A 17,113-nucleotide genomic window follows, 5' to 3' on the forward strand; every position below is an offset into this window, starting at 1 on the left:
ATATGTCGTGCATTTGTACAACTTGTAAAATGTTTTCATAAACATTTGTTCCACAACAGCTCTGAGGCACATAGGGCAGGTAATTTTTTGCTATGAGGAGACAAGAGATCTATGACTAGAAAAAAGTATTAACAATACCAAAATTCAAGATTTTTTTTTTTCTTTTGCCTTGGTCTAATGTCTGATAGTCCCGAAATTTATTTCAAATAAAGTGATGGAGCTATAAGGATATAGGTATGATTTTCATCTACCTGTCTCCCCAGTGGTATTTCAGATAAAGGGTAGCTGGGTGAGTAAAGCAGGGGAGTTTAGGGTGTGGATTCGGAATTCAAAATGGTATTCATTCTATTTGTGAAGATTTGAGTGGGCTAAGAGTAAAGACAGGAACAGGATCCAGTATTTACTGAGCAACTGTTATATGTCGGGCATTTTCATGTTACTTATGTAATTCTCATAGCAACTCACAGCTGACCAAGAGAAGTAACTTTCTCAAGGTTACTCTGTAAGTAGCTGAACCAAGACTGGAAGCTTGAGCTGTGTTCTTCACACTTATACTAAGCTGCCTTGCAGGGCTTTCTCAAGTTTGTCTTTCCTGCTCATCTCTGCATCCTGTTCAAGTAGTGAAGAGACAAAGCAGGCTTCCTAGATTGATGCAGAGGTCTAAGGAATGCAGAACTATTCTTGTTTGGATCTTTCCTAGAGCAAGAAAAGTGGCTAAATACATTTCAAAGGGTTTCCTGCTGCCTGTTATATGCAGGGATGATTAAGTGGAAAATGTAGTTAGCTTCCCTTAATGTTAGAACTGGAAGGGACCTCTGCCATCATCTGCTGATTTAACTTCCCTCTTTCCCCTGACTTATCAAGCTCTGGAAAGGAAAAATGACTTGCCTAAAATCACACATCAAATTAAGGTAAAGTTCAAGAGATCTGTTGTACAACATGATGACTATAGTTAATTAACAATGTATTGTATACTTGAAAACTGCTAAGAGAATAGATTTTTTTTTTTTTTTTTTTTCTGAGACAGAGTCTCACTTTGTTGCCTGGGCTAGAGTGCCCTGGCGTCAGCCTAGCTCACAGCAACCTCAAACTCCTGGGCTCAGGTGATCCTCCTGCCTCAGCCTCCTGAGTAGCTGGGACTACAGGCATGCACCACCATGCTCGGCTAATTTTTTCTACATATTTTATGTTGCCCAGCTAATTTCTTTCTATTTTTATAGTAGAGACGGGGTCTTGCTCTTTTGTTCAGGCTGGTCTCCAACGCCTGAGCTCAAACAATCCACCCGCCTCGGCCTCCCAGAGTGCTAGGATTACAGGGATGATTTTCAAGACATATCCTCTCTTTGCTTTTCCCGTTTTCCAATTCTCCCTTGTTTTTTTCTTTGTTGTGGGTGCTGGCCAGGGAAGTCAAGCGAGGAGGTTCGTCCTAAGAATGGCATGCTTTCCCAACCACGCCACCATACACTAATGGGTCTTAGAGTTTTCAAAGAGATAAGATAAGGAGACTTTGGCCCAAGGCCAGGAAGATATCTCCTGAAATGTACAGGGGAAGGCTTGGCAATGAGCGGCCAAGGATGGAGCCCCAACCTTGCCCGCCGGAATTCTAACCACCTCTTGAAAAAAAATCTCCATACAATCAAAGCCTGCGTAGACCGGCCAGCTCCGATTCGTTTGACACAGCGGCGCCCCAGGCCCACAACCCCCAAATCTTCCACCTCACCCCCTCCCTAGCTCTCGCGCTCACGCTCTTCTTGTCGCCTGCTCCGCCCTCTCCTGCTCCCAGTCTCTGATTGCTCTAACCTCACGTCACTCCAAGATTAGTCCCGCCCTCTCGGCGCTGTCATTGGCAGCCGGACCCGGGTACGCGGCGGCTGCGGGGGAAAGGGGGGAGCGATGGGAGGGGGCGGGAATTCCCGACTCGAGGCCGGAACCGAGCGGATACCATGTAGCGAGACCCTCGGGAGGTGAGTGCGGGCTATCCCGGAGCGGGGTCGTGGTCTGCAGTCCAGGCCTCCCGGAGCCTAGGAGCCCGAGTCAGCTCTCACATTCTTCGTCTGCTTCCCACGACGCTGGCGGCCTCGAATCCCGCCTCCTGGAGCCCGGACTTCCAGACACCGCCCTCATTGTAGTCTTAGTTCCTTCCCAGACCCCAGACCCTTACGGCCCCCTCCTTTGGCCGTCTGCCCGGAGGTCCCAGCCTGTGGCGCGAAGCGCTCGCTCTCTGCTTTCGGGGGATGGCGCTGGGGCAAGGGGAGCGAGAGAGAGATCCAGCACCCAAGCTCATCCTGTTTAGGTGGTCTACGAAGCTACCCGTGTTACCTTTCCACAGCCCCGAGCCCCCTTGGCTTCATCCACTCCTTTCTTGGAACGAGGGGCATGGCCTCTACGTTCCTTAGGGGACCCCAGCTCCAGGTCCTATTTGGAGGTGGCCCCTAGTTCTCTAGTTCTCTGGGGGATGCAGGTGAAAGGGTAATGAGACTTCCACAAAGTCCTTCTCACGTCTCAGTTTCCCCCTTGCTGGCTTCCTGAATAAGTCACTTGGGAAAGATAAAATCTGAGGAGAAAGGAATGTTTCTGGTATTGGGAGTGGATGAGTCACCCTGGGCTGAGGAAGGTCAGAAAGTGGCCGGGGGGTAAGGGAACTGCTCTCTGCCGACCAGTCTTCCCCTTTCCTTGGCCCCGTCTTTCCTTGCCTGGCCATTCCCATCCACTCTGGTCTATCTTCTTAGGTCTGAGAATCACTGGAGCTACCACAGCCACCATGGGGCCCTGGGGAGAACCAGAGCTCCTGGTGTGGCGCCCAGAGGTGGTAGCTTCGGAGCCCTTAGTTCCTGTGGGGCTGGAGGTGAAGTTGGGGGCCCTGGTGCTGCTGCTGGTGCTCACCCTCCTCTGCAGTCTGGTGCCTATCTGTGTGCTGCGCCGGCCTGGTGCTAACCATGAAGCATCAGGTAAGTAGGCCTCTCCTTTTCCCCCTATTGCTATGGATGCTTGGTTTAGGGAAGGCTCTGGAGCAGGGGGAGGTAACCTTAGGAGGAGGGAAAGGCCAGAGCAGCCATTGCTTGGGTTGGGGTAGTGGGGCCTGGAAGGGATTCATTTGTTCATTCCTCTCTATGCTCTATTCCTTCTCAGCTTCCCGCCAGAAAGTCCTGAGCCTAGTAAGCTGCTTTGCAGGGGGTGTCTTTTTGGCCACCTGTCTCCTGGACCTGCTGCCTGACTACCTGGCTGCCATAGATGAGGCTCTCACAGCCTTGCATGTGACGGTGAGCAGTGGCCTGGGCATGTGACCCTGTGTATGTAGGTTGTGTCCAATTGCATACCTTTATGAGTGATGGTTTGTATAGATCTGTTCATGTGTCACTCCATGACTGTGTGGAAGGCTCTTGGCATGTGCTTCTATGAATTATGATTTTTGGTTATAGGGCATAACTCTTTGTGTGTATCCCCTTCCCACTCCTCAGTCTCTGTGTGACCTCCCTGTGTAGCCTTTGAGACAGTGTGAGAAACATTATTATCAGATTTGTGACCTACTCTGTGGGGTTCTCAGTTCAAGCCATCAGGGAGTTAAGGGTGCTCCAAGAGTCATCTTCATTCTCACCGTTTTCCTGAAGTGCTGGAGATAGAGGTCTCTGTAGGCCTGGGAAAGATAGGAGGCAATTTCCAGGGACCTGGTATTGCTGACCAAAAAGACTTTAGCCCAAGGAAGTGGGATGTGGAGACGATCAAGTCCAAGCCATATCAAAGACTCATTACAGGAAAAACTGAGACAGTTGGGTAGTGGTGCAGGGAAGTCATCCTGGATTCTTTCCTGTTTTTTTTTCCCCTAAGACTAAGGAAGTAACACTGGATGTAACCTTTTGTGTATCTGTTACTGAGTGACTCATGTCTCTGTGTAACTTTGTATAAGCATGAATGTCCCTGTGACAACATGTGGCTCTGTGTGTGAACATTTGGGGAGGTGGGCCCATATGTGACCGGTTTGTGTATGCCTATATCAGTGACTCTCAACTGGGGGTGGCTTTGCCCCTTAGGAAACATTTGGTAATGTCTGGAGACATTTTTGGTTGTCACAACTGGATGGAGGGTGGGAAGAGTGTTGTGCCTGCAATTGGCATCTGGTGGGTGGTGGTCAGCGATGCTGCTAAAAAACCTATGGTGCACAGGACAGCTCCCGTGACAAAGAATTATCTGGCCTAAAATGTTAATAGTGCCAAAGTTGAGAAGACACTTTGGTCTACATGTAACACTGTGAGTGACACCATAATCTGTGTGACTGTGTATCATTCTGGTCTAGGTTACCAAGTAACTCTATCTTTGTGTGACTAAGAGGGTAGCCCTGTGTCTGTGTGGGACCCCAAGTCTGTGTAACTGGGCCTCCACCGGATTCTGCATCTGATTCTTCCTCCCTTTTCTTGGCATATCTCCTGAACTCCTTGTTGTCCCTTCTGCCCACAGCTCCAGTTCCCCCTGCAAGAGTTCATCCTGGCCATGGGCTTTTTCCTGGTCCTGGTGATGGAGCAGATCACACTGGCTTACAAGGAACAGTCAGGGCCACCACCTCTGGAGGAAACGAGGGCTCTACTGGGAACAGTGAACGGTGGGCCGCAGCATTGGCATGATGGGCCAGGGGTCCCACAGGCAGGAGGAGCCTCAGCATCCCCCTCAGCCCTGCGTGCCTGTGTACTGGTCTTCTCCCTGGCCCTGCACTCAGTGTTCGAGGGGCTGGCAGTAGGGCTGCAGCGAGACCGGGCTCGGGCCATGGAGCTATGCTTGGCTTTACTGCTCCACAAAGGTATCCTGGCCGTCAGCCTGTCGCTGCGGCTGCTACAGAGCCACCTGCGGGCACAGGTGGTGGCTGGCTGTGGGATTCTCTTTTCATGCATGACACCTCTAGGCATTGGGCTGGGTGCAGCTCTGGCAGAGTCAGCCGGGCCTCTGCACCAGCTGGCCCAGTCTGTGTTAGAGGGCATGGCAGCTGGCACCTTCCTCTATATCACCTTCCTGGAAATCCTGCCCCAGGAGCTGGCCACTTCTGAGCAGAGGATCCTCAAGGTCATTCTGCTCCTAGCAGGCTTTGCCCTGCTCACTGGCCTGCTCTTCATCCAAATCTAGGGGGCTTCAAGAGAGAGGCAGGGGAGATTCACTATCGGGTACCCTATTTTCCTTCCTCTCCCCCAATGTGTGGGAATAGGAAGGAATGCTGAAGGGAAGTACTGAGGACTCAAACATTCTCTGGGAGGTAGAGATGGAGCTTTTGGGACTATCTGACCAATGAGAGGGAAGTGGACAGACAAGAGGCTGGCCCCAGGCCCAAGGATCAAAAGATGGTCAAATCACTAGAGACATGATCAGGGGACGTTAGGATGGGAGAAGACACTTGACTGCTACAATCAGAAAATGGACAGTATAGATAAGGGTAGACTGATACTTGGGGGCGGGGTGGAGGTGGGCACCCAGCTGCTGTGGGATAGAGGTATGGAGAGGGCATAAGCCCAGAGTCAGCATCCTGTTGGTTCTAGCCCATTTCAGCACTCTTGCCACTTGGAGTGGACCTCTCTGAATTTTTTTAGCTCCTGCTCTCATATCTATCTCCCTCTTCCCTTTTCCCAGGGGACTAGTGCCAAATGGCCTCTCCCTGCCAGTTTTGATACCTTCTCTGGCCTCTCCAGTCCTGCTCACTCTGTTTTTAAAGTGCCAAACTAGTCCCCTCTCTCTTTTTGAAAGCACAGTGATGTGGCACTGAGCCCTGCCCAACACCTCAATGGAGGAGGCCTGCATGTTCTTCATTTTGGTCCCAGATCCTGGGGTGGGGCAGAAATGTTTTCTGGGCTGGGGTGGAGGAAGGATTGAAGAGCTGCAGCCACCTACTGCGACTGTATCCTGGACCTGGTGCCCCAAGCTCATATGATAAACACTGAACTGCCAAAACGTCTTTTTATACCCGAGGAGCCCAAGGGTGGAAGGGGAATGCCCACCCTCGGGGTTATTTTTGTGGCGGGAGGGTTGTGCCTAGGGCCATATTCTCTAAATCTATTTTACTAACTGACCTGTTTTGGGACTTGTTACCTAAATAAAAGATGTTTCCATACATCTGTACAGTATTTGATTTATTTGTCTTGGGAAAGGGGTGGGTATGAGAGGGCCTAATTCCCAGATGTTTAAAGCTGTTTTCAGATCTTTGGGTTTCACTCTTTTCACTTGGCCTCTTCCCTGAAGATGACCAAATTTTTTCACCTTTTGTGTCTTCCTTTTTCCCTCCCTGTCTCCACCCATTCCCTTCCTTTTCTCTCCTTAATCCCTCTCCCCGTTCCCGATCGTAGGCTGGGGACTAAGTTAGAACTACTCTTCCCAGCTTGCCCCTCGCAGGGAGTAGCCGAGAGGGTGGAGCCAAGTGCCCAGTTCCCGGAGTCGATAGGGCTGCTGGGAAGTGGAGTCCATTTCCTTTCCGTTCTGCGTGACTGGGGATGTGAAGGAATCACGTAAACAAACTGCAACTCCCGGCGGCCCCCGCGCGCAACAGGTCAGGGTTAGGCTGGGGCCGGGTTCGCGGTGCTGGCTGAGGCGGCGGCGGCTACGGCTGGACGAGCCGGGCCGGAGCCCGCGGCGGGGGCCGTGGCTTGTACAACGAGGGTCGCGGGGAGGGACGGGGGAGGAAGATGGCGACGTCGGGGGCGAACGGGCCTGGCTCGGCCGCGGCCTCAGCTTCCAATCCGCGCAAGTTTAGTGAGAAGATAGCGCTGCAGAAGCAGCGTCAGGCCGAGGAGACGGCGGCCTTCGAGGAGGTGATGATGGACATCGGCTCCACCCGGGTGAGGGGCCTCGCTGGGGAGCGGGAGCAGAGCTGAGCAGTTACGGAACGGAACGGAGCGGAGAGGCGGGGCGGGGGCGGGAGCCGCTGCGAAGGAGGCGGAACGCGGCAGGGACCGTGGGCGCCGCCGTCTGGGAGGCGCGGGTTGAGGGCCGAGGGGCAGGAAGACGGATTTTGCTGGGGGAGATCGAAACACTGGAGACGTTGGGGGTATGAAAGTGACTAGGGAGCAAGTACGTGAGGCAGGAATGGGCAGAGAGGGGAGATGGTCCCTTGAAGTCTGTCGGAGGTAGGAGGTGGGTACTTGTGCATCCCTGATGGAGTCGCCTCGGAGACGCTATTGAAACATCCCTGATGTTAGGTTATTTGTTGAGGGGATGGTCTGCTTGCCCCTAATCTGGTTCCTCTGAGTTTGTGATCTTTTCCAACCTGGCCCCTCTGCCCTGTTGTGCTACCCTCGGTACTTTGGTACCTCCAGGAAAGGGCCCCTTGAGTGGTTTGAACAAGCAGTGCTGGGTATAGTGGGGCAGGAAGTCCCCTTCTGCGTCCCGTCCCTCTGCTTCCTTTTTCAAATACTTCTTGTGGTTTCCTGATGTGAATGAAGGTGAGGTCCATTGCTTGGTGTTTTGCCCTGGCCGCCTTGGAGGAGAGGTAGGTGTTTGAATCCCAAAACCGGGTAACTTTGGCTATAGGTTGTGTGGAACTCAGTGGTTTGCCGAGGTTTCTAGGGAGATGACTGCTTTGTGGATCAGTTTATGGGATGCCTTGGAGGGTCTTCTGTATGTAGGGAATATTCATTCCTAGGAAATTTCTGAAAACTTTCAGGCCTCCGAAAGGCTTCTGAAGCCCCTCTGGTCTTGGTTTCTTGCTTCCCAGGGCTAGATGTCAGAGAGAGCAAGGGGTGGGAGTTTGCCCAGCTGGTGTGCAGTCCTAATTTAGGGACACTTTATATTCAAAATGGCAGATGAGGATACTGCAGGGATCCCTCATGGCAGAGAGATAGAATGAATTAAGGGGAGATGGTGGAACATAAATACCACATTTTAAGGCTCTTTCTGCTGGTCTGATTGTGATTGCGTCTATCCATGACTGAGTCTGACTGATTGTATTTTTGTGTGTATCTCCCTTGACTGTGTTAGTCTTTTTGTGTTTTTTCCCTTTTGAGTCTCTAGGGACCACGTGCCCTAGTTTGTGGGAATCAGAACAGAGAAAGTTAGGTGGAGGGGCAGATGAGGGGGGTGCGTGCACACATGTGCACACTCACATGCTTGCCTGTGCATAACCCACTCTAACCACCACGAGGATTATGATCTAACTATTGACTGCCCCCTTTAGGAGCTTTTGATCTTGCTGGGGACAGAGACAAGAAGATGGGAAAGAGGCTGATCTCCAGCTAACAGCTTGAGGCGCTGCCCTCTAGACTGTGATTCTAGCAGAGGCATGGTGGGATCTTAGGGCTTTTAGTACAAAGAAAGGCTGTGAGAAACTCAAAGCTGGGGCTTCTATTTCTATCTATGTGGTGCCTTGGTCTACCAAAAGTTGCCTTCTACCCACCTTGCTCCTGCTGGTTAATTTCTCTGCTACACAGAAAAGTCTGGTGGGCATACATGGCCAGGGCCTGGAGACCCAAGAGTCTAGAGCTAGAGATAAGAGACCTGGGGCTTAGCCTGTTAGCTGGCCTGGTGGGAGGTTCATTTGAGGCAGATATGGCCTTGGGGGCCTATAGCACTGAGACTGAGGTTGACATGTATGTTAATAAAGGTTTTGAAGTGGCCCAGAAGTCAGCATAGTGCTCACTGAACTCCCTGGAAGAGACGGTCAGTTCTGATGTTGGCTTATGTACAACAGCGTGACCCTGGAAGCTGTTAAAACTCACCCCTCTTCAGCCGCCCTCCTCCTAATAGCCTTGCCTGGGGTCTGTTTTTATGGCTGATGGCAATGGCGGAACCTTAGAAGGAGATGCTCACCTCTCACAGAGGGACATGAGATCTGTAAACAGACTAAACCCATGCCAGGCTCAGGGTTGTGGTGTCTTACCTCTGTGCCAGGCATATCTCCCCAAAGTGGGGATGAGGCCAGAAAGATGGTTCTGGCCCAGGCTGGAGTGGGCTGCTGCTCCCTCTCCGACCTCCTTTCTCCAGGATTCCCTGCCAATTTAGGGGCCTTAGGATTCAGTGGAAGAATACCCCTTGGTTTTGGCACCATTTTTCTAGCTAGGAGAGCTACTATTTCTTGGATTTTCTAGTTCAGGAGGTGCAGGCTTTGTTTAGCCTTCCTGAGGCTGAGTAAGTGACAGAGCCTAGAAGCCTGTCCTTTCCAGAATGGGAAGGAAAGAGGCTTGCAGTAATGGCTCTGTAACACTTAACCTGTAGCCTTCCCCTTATCTCCCAATTACTCTTGGATAGGATGGATTGTTTGTACCAGGTCTTAGTGGACTTTTTCCCCCAGCACTGGATATTTTTCGAGTAGATTTCTTTTTTTTATTTAAAATTTTTTTTTGTAGAGACGGGCTCTTGTTATGTTGTCCAGGCTGGTCTCAAACTCCTGGCCTCAAGTGATCCTCCCACCTTGGCCTTGCAAAGTGCTGGGATTACAAGGGTGAGCCACTGCATTTGGCCACTGGCAGATTTCTTAAAAGCAGCAGTAGCAGCACATCTGTCGACAAAGATAGCGAGGATAGCCAAAAGGAACAGTGCTCAGTATCCTCCCTGACATTCCCGTTTGTCCCCCATGTCTCAGTTACAGGCCCAAAAACTACGGCTGGCGTACACAAGGAGCTCCCATTATGGTGGTTCTCTGCCCAATGTCAACCAGATTGGCTGCAGCCTGGCCGAGTTCCAGGTAAGTAGACACCAGCCAGGGGGGAGTGGAGGTTCTTAGTCTGCTTCCTCTGCTGACTTAACCTGTCCATGTTGGCAGAGCCCCCTCCACTCGCCTTTGGATTCATCACGGAGCACTCGGCACCATGGGCTGGTGGAACGGGTGCAGCGAGATGCCCGCAGAATGGTGTCCCCACTCCGCCGATACCCCCGCCACATATCCTTCACAGAGGGGTTGGGGGGTCTGATGGATGGTGGCATGGGGTTCCTTAGGGACTTGTGGTAGGAAAGGACTTTAAGTGTTGTCCAGTCTCATCCTTCTCCAGGAACTCTCTTTACCCAGCCTCCCTGACAAGTGACCATAACCCATACGTTAGCACTGGCTCCTGTGACAGGGAGTTGTTGCTCCTGAGACTGTGCCCTCCATCTCTGGCTGGCTCTGACTGTCCTTACTTCACCTCACTCTTTGCTGCCAGAAGTGAGGCTCTCTGATAAGTCTCCTGCTAAAGGAGGTTTGGTCCCTCCTCTTCACATTCTGTTCTTTTTTTTTTTTTTCACATCTCTGTTCTTAGCTTTCAATCTCAGAGACCTACAGACCTGTTTCTCCCAAGCTCTGTACAGACATTCTCCTATATTTTTCCAGCTCCATTAGGCCTGATTCCCTTCTTTTCCCTTGTTTGCCTCTTGTAGAGGAGAAAGGTATGTGTTTCTTGAAACAACTCATTTGCTATCTCTATTACTCTTCTCTCATCTGGTCCCCAGCCCATCTAGTCCCTCTCTACTTTCTTCCTTAACTGGTGCTGTTCACATTGACAGTTCTCCCTATAGTCCTGCCTACTTATCTCCTCCCCCGGAGTCCAGCTGGCGAAGGTAAGTGCCCAGGGCAGGCAGAATTTCCTGCCCACTCCCCGCCATGCTTCTGGTTGGGGCTGGGATTACTGGGCTAGGGTTTCAACAATACCTGCTCCCATAACAGCAGGGCTGGAAGGGGTGGGGGCAGGTGGAGTAGGTGGGTCAGAGTCCAGTCTTGGCCATGTTGACACGAGTGGCCAAGCCTCCCGGTCCAGCCAGAGCAGGACCAATGGGAACTGTAGCCAGGCAGGGTGTGTGTGTAATGGGGAGGGGAGAATGGCAGGGTAACAGGTGAAAATGGCTGCCTTCTATCAAGGCAGACTCTCAGACTTAGATGTAGACTCTTAGACTTCTGAACCCCTCTCCTTGTCCATCTCACCTACAGTATTCATACCTAGCAGAGTTGCTGGGCTCTAGGATTCCCATTCAGCTTGTCCTGAGAGAGAGAAGTTGAGAAGTTTCTGAATCTGTGAGATTGACTAGGGGAGTGGGTTCATTGGTCATAGACATAGGAAGAACCAGAAAGGAAGAGGCATGATCTTGGGTGCCCAGCCCTCTCCACTTCTACCTTGGCTGCCCAACATTTTCCAACCCGATGCTCACTGTTTCTGTCCATTGCCGGCTTTCCTCCTCATGACTTTGTTTTTCCAATCCAGAACGATGCCCTGGGGCAATTTCCCAGCAGAGAAGGGACAGTTGTTTCGACTACCATCTGCACTTAACAGGTGACGGCCTTTGCCTTCTTGGGGCCACATCTCTTCTTATCTGTAGTTTCTGGGTCCCTGCTCCCTCATCCCTACCCAGTTCTAGCCCAGCTAGTGTTCTCCCCTGTTGGGGAGGGCTTGGGGACTGGGAAGACTGTCATTGGTGCCAGCTCACTTCTGCTCCTCTCACAGGACAAGCTCTGACTCTGCCCTTCACACAAGCGTGATGAACCCCAGTCCCCAGGACACTTATCCAGTCCCCACACCTCCCAGCATCCTGCCCAGCCGACGTGGGGGTAAGTGGCCATGTCCCAGGGTTGGAAATAGCCATGGAGCTTTTGTTTGAAGCAGGTAGGTAAGTGGGCACTGCAGCCAACTCCACTGTATCCTCTGCAGGTTTTCTGGATGGCGAAATGGACTCCAAAGGTATGTGTCCCTCACCACTTGTGGGTACTGAATGCCAAAGAATTTCTGGGTTGGTGTTGGGGACTTTGTATAGGTTCAAGGAGCAGGATTCCTTCCCACCTGCCTTTGCTTCCTCTCCTGCCTTACTGGCTCCTTCTCCAAATCCCCCATCACCAGTCTTTCTCTTTCAAGTCCCTGCTATTGAGGAGAACTTGCTAGATGACAAGCATTTGCTGAAGCCATGGGATGCGAAGAAGGTAGGCTGGGCCACTGGGTGTCATCTCCTATCCCTCTGCCATACTCTTTCCATGGGCAGTCTTCCAGGGTTCTCCACTGAGCACTGTTCTCATTTTCCACATTCTCCCTTCTCTCCTCAGCTGTCCTCATCCTCCTCCCGACCTCGGTCCTGTGAAGTCCCTGGAATTAAGTAAGTACCCCTATGAGATTGGCTGAGAGGTTAGGGAGGGAGATGTCGGAGATTGATCTCTGCTCTTCCCTGACCACTGCCCCCTTCCCATTTACGTCTTTTTGTCTCCTTCTCTTAGCATCTTTCCATCTCCTGACCAGCCTGCCAATGTGCCTGTCCTCCCACCTGCCATGAACACGGGGGGCTCCCTACCTGACCTCACCAACCTGCACTTTCCCCCACCGCTGCCCACCCCACTGGACCCTGAGGAGACAGCCTACCCTAACCTGAGTGGGGGCAACAGTACCTCCAATTTGACCCACACCATGACCCACCTGGGCATCAGTGGAGGCCTAGGCCTAGGGCCGGGCTATGATGCACCAGGTGAGTGGCTGTCCTGGCCGTGTGCCCACTCGGTGTTGCCTGGCTGGAGGTATGAAGGGGAGGGAGGCTTGAGCATCTGAGATTCTCCTGTGACTGCATATACCAGCCCATCACCTCTGCACCCCAGGATTCCTTCACTGTAGTTCTCAGCCAGTGAGATCTGGTAGGTGTGGCTTCTCCTAGAAAGAAGATGGAGTACAGCCCCCAGGTGGGCAGTGCCAATCTCACTGTCAAGGACAGAGTAGGGAGGACATTGTGTTGCCGCTTTCATAGTCTGGTCACTGCTACCCATTCCGGGTGGACAGGGTCCCAGTTCCCATCAGTAATGTTGGCGTCTCTGGTTTTTTGTCTGTACCTGCAGGACTTCATTCACCTCTCAGCCATCCATCCCTGCAGTCCTCCCTAAGCAATCCCAACCTCCAGGCTTCCCTGAGCAGTCCTCAGCCCCAGCTCCAGGGCTCCCACAGCCATCCCTCACTGCCTGCCTCCTCCTTAGCCCACCGTGCACTGCCCACCACCTCCCTGGGCCATCCCTCACTCAGTGCCCCTGCCCTCTCCTCCTCCTCCTCCTCTTCCTCCACTTCATCCCCTGTTCTGGGCGCCCCCCCTTACCCAGCTTCTACCCCTGGGGCCTCCCCCCGCCACCGCCGTGTGCCCCTCAGCCCCCTGAGTTTGCCCGCGGGCCCAGCCGACGCCAGAAGGTCCCAACAGCAGCTGCCCAAACAGTTTTCGCCAACAATGTCACCCACCTTGTCTTCCATCACTCAGGTATGCGTGGCTGCCTTCCCTACATGTCTGTCTCCCTTCCCCTTTCTCTTTTCCTGCCATGTTCTCTCCCTCCCACCCTTCTTTCCTCAAATACCTCTTCTCCTTACTTCCTGCACTCCTTGTCTCATCCACACCCTACCATTCCTCTGTCTCCCACCTGCCCCATCTTTTATCCAACTTGTCTTCTCTTGCTTAAGAGTGTAAACCCTGGGGTGAAGTTTTTTGGTTTCAAGTCCTGGCTCTGCCTCTTACTAGCAGTCTCCTTGGACAAGTTATTTAACTTCTGTGAGCCTCAGTATCCTCATTTATAGAGCAAGGATGGTTTTGTAAGGATCAAATGAAATACCGTACCTAGAGTACTGAGCACCATGCCTAGCCCAGGTATGTGCTAGACTAATGGTAGCTTATCCTTTCCCTTTCTTCCCTTCTTGGTTCCTATCTTTCTTTTCTTGTCTGTCTTTTTTCTCATGTCTCTGTCCTGCCCCATTCCCTCTCCCATTTTCCCCTCTTCTTTCATAGAATTCATAGAGTCAAGAGAATTTCAGATCAGGAAGCCCAGTCCCTTCACTTTACAGATGAGGAAACTGGGGCCAAGAGGGAAAGTGACTTTCCCAAGTTTACACAGCAAGTTGGGAAGAGTTGGGACCAGAACTCAAAACTCTTTAGGGCTTTTTCCTCAATGCTAAAATTCTCAGCTCTTCCCTCCCTCCCCATGCATTTCTTCTTTTTTGCTGTATCTGCTCCCTTTTCTTTCACCCTAATGCTCTTCTTTTACTCTCCTCTGCCCAACTCTCTCTTCCTCCATTGCTGTTCCCTGGAATGTGTGTTCTGTGTTCCATCTCTGCCAAGGTCCCTTCTCCTATAGGAAAAACTGAGGCCAGGCCAGGAAGGGCTCTTCTCTTCTAGAGCATGGAATGAGCATTAACTTCCCTCCCTTCTTTTCTCCTTTCCCTTCCTTTGTCTCCTACTCCCTCTGACCTCTTCCAGGCTCTAGAACAGCAGTTCTCAACTTCACTGTGGTGGTATCAGTCACTTGTGAGGTGCAGCAATAGTTCCAGGACCAAAGTTTAAGAATGGTTTCCTTCTGGAGTGGATTCAAAATTACCCTTGTGTTAGCCTCACTCAGTCACTTTCATTCTGATGTGCATTTTTAAATAACTGCCCATGAGATGCCCATGAAAATGTGGAACTTGAGGATGGTTGCAGCTTAAGAGGGTGGGAAGCCCTGGCTAAGAGTTTTCCCTGGGGGGCACACTGAGGAGTAAGCTTCCTCCTTTTTCTTTTTTTTCAGGGCGTCCCCCTGGACACCAGTAAACTGTCCACTGACCAGCGGCTGCCCCCATACCCCTATAGCCCCCCAGGTCTGGTTCTGCCCACCCAGCCACCCACCCCAAAGCCTCTACAGCAGCCAGGGCTGCCCTCTCAGGCCTGCTCAGTGCAGCCCTCAGGTGGGCAGCCCCCAGGCAGACAGCCGCATTATGGAACACTATACCCACCTGGGCCCAGTGGGCACAGGCAGCAGTCTTACCACCGGCCGATGAGTGACTTCAGCCTGGGGAACGTGAGTACTAAGGCTCCTAGCTCAGAGGCAGGGGAGAGGATGAGGGTGGGTCAAGGGGGCCTGAGTGTATCTCTGGTGCACTCTGAATAGGGAGATCTAGGCGGGGGGAGATCTCCCTTCCCCTGGGTAACATAGCACTGCCAGCTTGGGGTTCCTCTCTTCCTGCGTTTGACCCCTACTCCTGCCCCTCTATTTCTGCTCAGCTTGCTCTTTGATGACTACTGCCTTGACCCGTTTCTTCCTGGCATGCACATGCTCTGGCCCAGCAGGTACGGTGCCCACACCTACTTCGGGCCCCGTGCTTGCTTTTGTCGCTCTGCTTGCTGCCACCTCCCTCTGTCATTGCCTCTGTTGCTGGGGTGGATGAAGATTGCTGGGCAAAGGGGATGTGTTAGCAGGGCGAGGCAGGGCCAAGCAGGAACACCTGTTCTGAAGCCCACTTCCTCAAGGTCTGTGTGTCCATAGCTCGAGCAGTTCGGCATGGAGAACCCATCAGCCAGCCTGGCGCTGGATCCCTCTGGCTTTTCCGAAGGGCCTGGATTTTTAGGGGGTGAGGGGCCAGTGGGTGGCCCCCAGGATCCTCACACTCTCAACCACCAGAACTTGACCCACTGTTCCCGCCATGGCTCAGGGCCTAACATCATCCTCACAGGTGAGGGGGTATGGGTGGCGATGGGGAATAGGAGGGAGTAGTACAGCCGGAGATTGAGGGGTCTTGGAAGAGTTCACAGGGCGGGGTCCTCACCCATCTCTTCTACCCACAGAAGACTCCTCTCCAGGTTTCTCTAAGGAGATTGCAGCAGCCCTGGCTGGAGTGCCTGGCTTTGAGGTGTCAGCAGCTGGGTTGGAACTGGGGCTGGGGCTAGAAGATGAGCTGCGGATGGAGCCACTGGGCTTGGAAGGGCTAAACATGCTGAGTGACCCCTGTGCCCTGCTGCCTGATCCCGCAGTGGAGGATTCATTCCGCAGTGACCGGCTCCAGTGAGGAGACCTCATCACCATCCCTCTTCTTGGCCCCATCCCCTATCACTGTTCCTTTCCTCCCTTCCCCCTGGCCAGTAGAGACTCCACTCTCTGCCCCCAGATCCTCTTTCTAGCATGAATGAAGGATCCTAAGAATGAGAAAAAGCAAGGGGTTTGTCCAGGCGGCCCCTGAATTCTGCACAAAGGGTCGGCCTGGGGGAGCTCAAGGGAGGGCCTAAAGCACTTGTAACTTTGAACCGTCTGTCTGGAGGTCAGAGCCTGTTGGAAAGCAGGGGGTAGAGGGGAGCCCCGGAGGCAGGGCTTGTCCGGATGCCTAGGGGTGGGCAGTGCCAGCCCCTCCTCACCACTCTTCCCCTTGCAACGGAGGAGAGAGCCAGAGTGGATATTATTTTTTATTAAATATATTATATGTTAATAAAAAAATCTTATCAAAACCCTTGGTGTGGTTGGCTATTTGGGGTGTGCATGGGGTTGTAGGGAGTTCTTTGGCCATCGGCCCTTTTATCTTTTAGCATTTTCTCAGCACTGTTGTGCTTTGTGGAAGGGCCCCCCAGCCTCAGAATTCGTACCCAGCATTGGACGTGGGGGCCCAGGGTGGATGTAGGGTTCCATGGCAGCAGGAAGTGACCCGTGTGCCCTCTTTTGTGTCTGAGGCCCTGCTGTCGCATCAATGGAAGGGGGCTTTGGCCCAACAAGTCACTCTGCTTCCTCAACCCCCGGCGTGGCAGTGAGCTCAAGGGAGTCAAAGGGTGAGGAGGTGGTTGCTGGCTGAGCTCACAGGTCTGATGTTTCCAGGAGAATAACCCTAGCTTTCCTGGGGGTAGCTGGCCTGAGCGGTAAGGCTTCCAAGAAGAGGGCAATTAACAGCTGCAAACTTAAGGTTGGTCTCAGCTGGCTCTCTCTTTACAGCCCTTTGAAGTCTAGAGGTCCTGCACAAGCCTCTGACCCCATGCTTCTAGGTCTCAGGAGAAGCCCTCGTCCCCCAGCCCCTCACTATGCATGAATTCACTTCACTCTCCCCACTCCTCCACTCATTTGAGTTTTAATTCAACAGATCCCTGAATGCCAGCCACGTTCTGAAGTTTCCTTTTTCTGGATTCGGTTACTACTAGCCCTTTGACCATCTGGGCCTCTGCTCTCTCTGCCACCCCTCACAGTGAGAAGAGTAGTGCCCCTCCTCAGCTACCCTATTCCACACCCTACAGCCCTGGCCTCTCCTCTTCCTCTTTCCAAAGCTCTTGTCATTTTCAGAAAAGAGAACTGAGAGCTTTTGGCTCTGGCCCGAAGGGAATGCAACGTGCCCTAAACCTGGAAGTGGGGGGAGCCACCTGGGTCCCCACAGCCTAGGCCTTCAGGGCCTTCACCTTGGCCGGAGGAATGCACACCACGTCTGACTGTAGGACCGAGGGCGGGACGGGAGCCCGC

The 17,113-nt window shown here is 52.6% G+C and overlaps 2 protein-coding genes across 8 annotated transcripts; both read left to right on the forward strand.

Moving 5' to 3' along the window:
* Window positions 1-1,753: 1,753 nt before the first annotated feature.
* On the forward strand, window positions 1,754-6,087 carry SLC39A1 (solute carrier family 39 member 1). 5 transcript variants are annotated; one of them, XM_069478698.1, is made up of 4 exons: window positions 1,754-1,860; window positions 2,730-2,948; window positions 3,130-3,260; window positions 4,453-6,087. In XM_069478698.1, the coding sequence occupies exons 2-4, from the start codon at window positions 2,762-2,764 to the stop codon at window positions 5,107-5,109; spliced, it is 975 nt and encodes a 324-aa protein (XP_069334799.1). In that variant the 5' UTR covers window positions 1,754-1,860; window positions 2,730-2,761; the 3' UTR covers window positions 5,110-6,087. The 5 variants fall into 5 exon arrangements, with proteins under 5 accessions (XP_069334799.1, XP_069334796.1, XP_069334800.1 ...); XM_069478695.1 differs by lacking the exon at window positions 1,754-1,860 and adding an exon at window positions 1,911-1,964; XM_069478696.1 differs by lacking the exon at window positions 1,754-1,860 and adding an exon at window positions 1,921-2,412.
* Window positions 6,088-6,537: 450 nt separating this feature from the next.
* CRTC2 (CREB regulated transcription coactivator 2) lies at window positions 6,538-16,121 on the forward strand. 3 transcript variants are annotated; one of them, XM_069478701.1, is made up of 14 exons: window positions 6,538-6,806; window positions 9,545-9,646; window positions 9,725-9,841; window positions 10,433-10,494; window positions 11,133-11,201; window positions 11,373-11,476; window positions 11,577-11,606; window positions 11,778-11,842; window positions 11,963-12,012; window positions 12,131-12,375; window positions 12,737-13,143; window positions 14,435-14,704; window positions 15,170-15,364; window positions 15,472-16,121. In XM_069478701.1, exons 1-14 carry the CDS (start codon window positions 6,654-6,656, stop codon window positions 15,568-15,570), a joined length of 1,968 nt encoding a protein of 655 aa, XP_069334802.1. In that variant the 5' UTR covers window positions 6,538-6,653; the 3' UTR covers window positions 15,571-16,121. The 3 variants fall into 3 exon arrangements, with proteins under 3 accessions (XP_069334802.1, XP_069334801.1, XP_069334803.1); XM_069478700.1 differs by having other exon boundaries at window positions 6,579-6,806; window positions 15,170-15,356; window positions 15,469-16,060; XM_069478702.1 differs by lacking the exons at window positions 15,170-15,364; window positions 15,472-16,121 and having other exon boundaries at window positions 6,579-6,806; window positions 9,725-9,838; window positions 10,430-10,494; window positions 14,435-15,161.
* Window positions 16,122-17,113: the final 992 nt, after the last annotated feature.

This window comes from Eulemur rufifrons, chromosome 8 (assembly GCF_041146395.1).
Source record: "Eulemur rufifrons isolate Redbay chromosome 8, OSU_ERuf_1, whole genome shotgun sequence".
In the NCBI taxonomy this organism is placed as follows: domain Eukaryota; kingdom Metazoa; phylum Chordata; class Mammalia; order Primates; family Lemuridae; genus Eulemur; species Eulemur rufifrons.

Bases quoted from the DNA above. Each gene is read 5' to 3' on its own strand.
- SLC39A1 (XM_069478698.1), top strand. From the start codon at position 2,762: ATGGGGCCCTGGGGAGAACCAGAGCTCCTGGTGTGGCGCCCAGAGGTG. The intron at 2,949-3,129 runs GTAAGTAGGCCT...ATTCCTTCTCAG, and splicing joins TGCTAACCATGAAGCATCAG to CTTCCCGCCAGAAAGTCCTG. The intron at 3,261-4,452 runs GTGAGCAGTGGC...TTCTGCCCACAG, and splicing joins TCACAGCCTTGCATGTGACG to CTCCAGTTCCCCCTGCAAGA.
- CRTC2 (XM_069478700.1), top strand. From the start codon at position 6,654: ATGGCGACGTCGGGGGCGAACGGGCCTGGCTCGGCCGCGGCCTCAGCT. The intron at 9,647-9,724 runs GTAAGTAGACAC...CCATGTTGGCAG, and splicing joins GCAGCCTGGCCGAGTTCCAG to AGCCCCCTCCACTCGCCTTT. The intron at 11,477-11,576 runs GTAAGTGGCCAT...TATCCTCTGCAG, and splicing joins CCTGCCCAGCCGACGTGGGG to GTTTTCTGGATGGCGAAATG.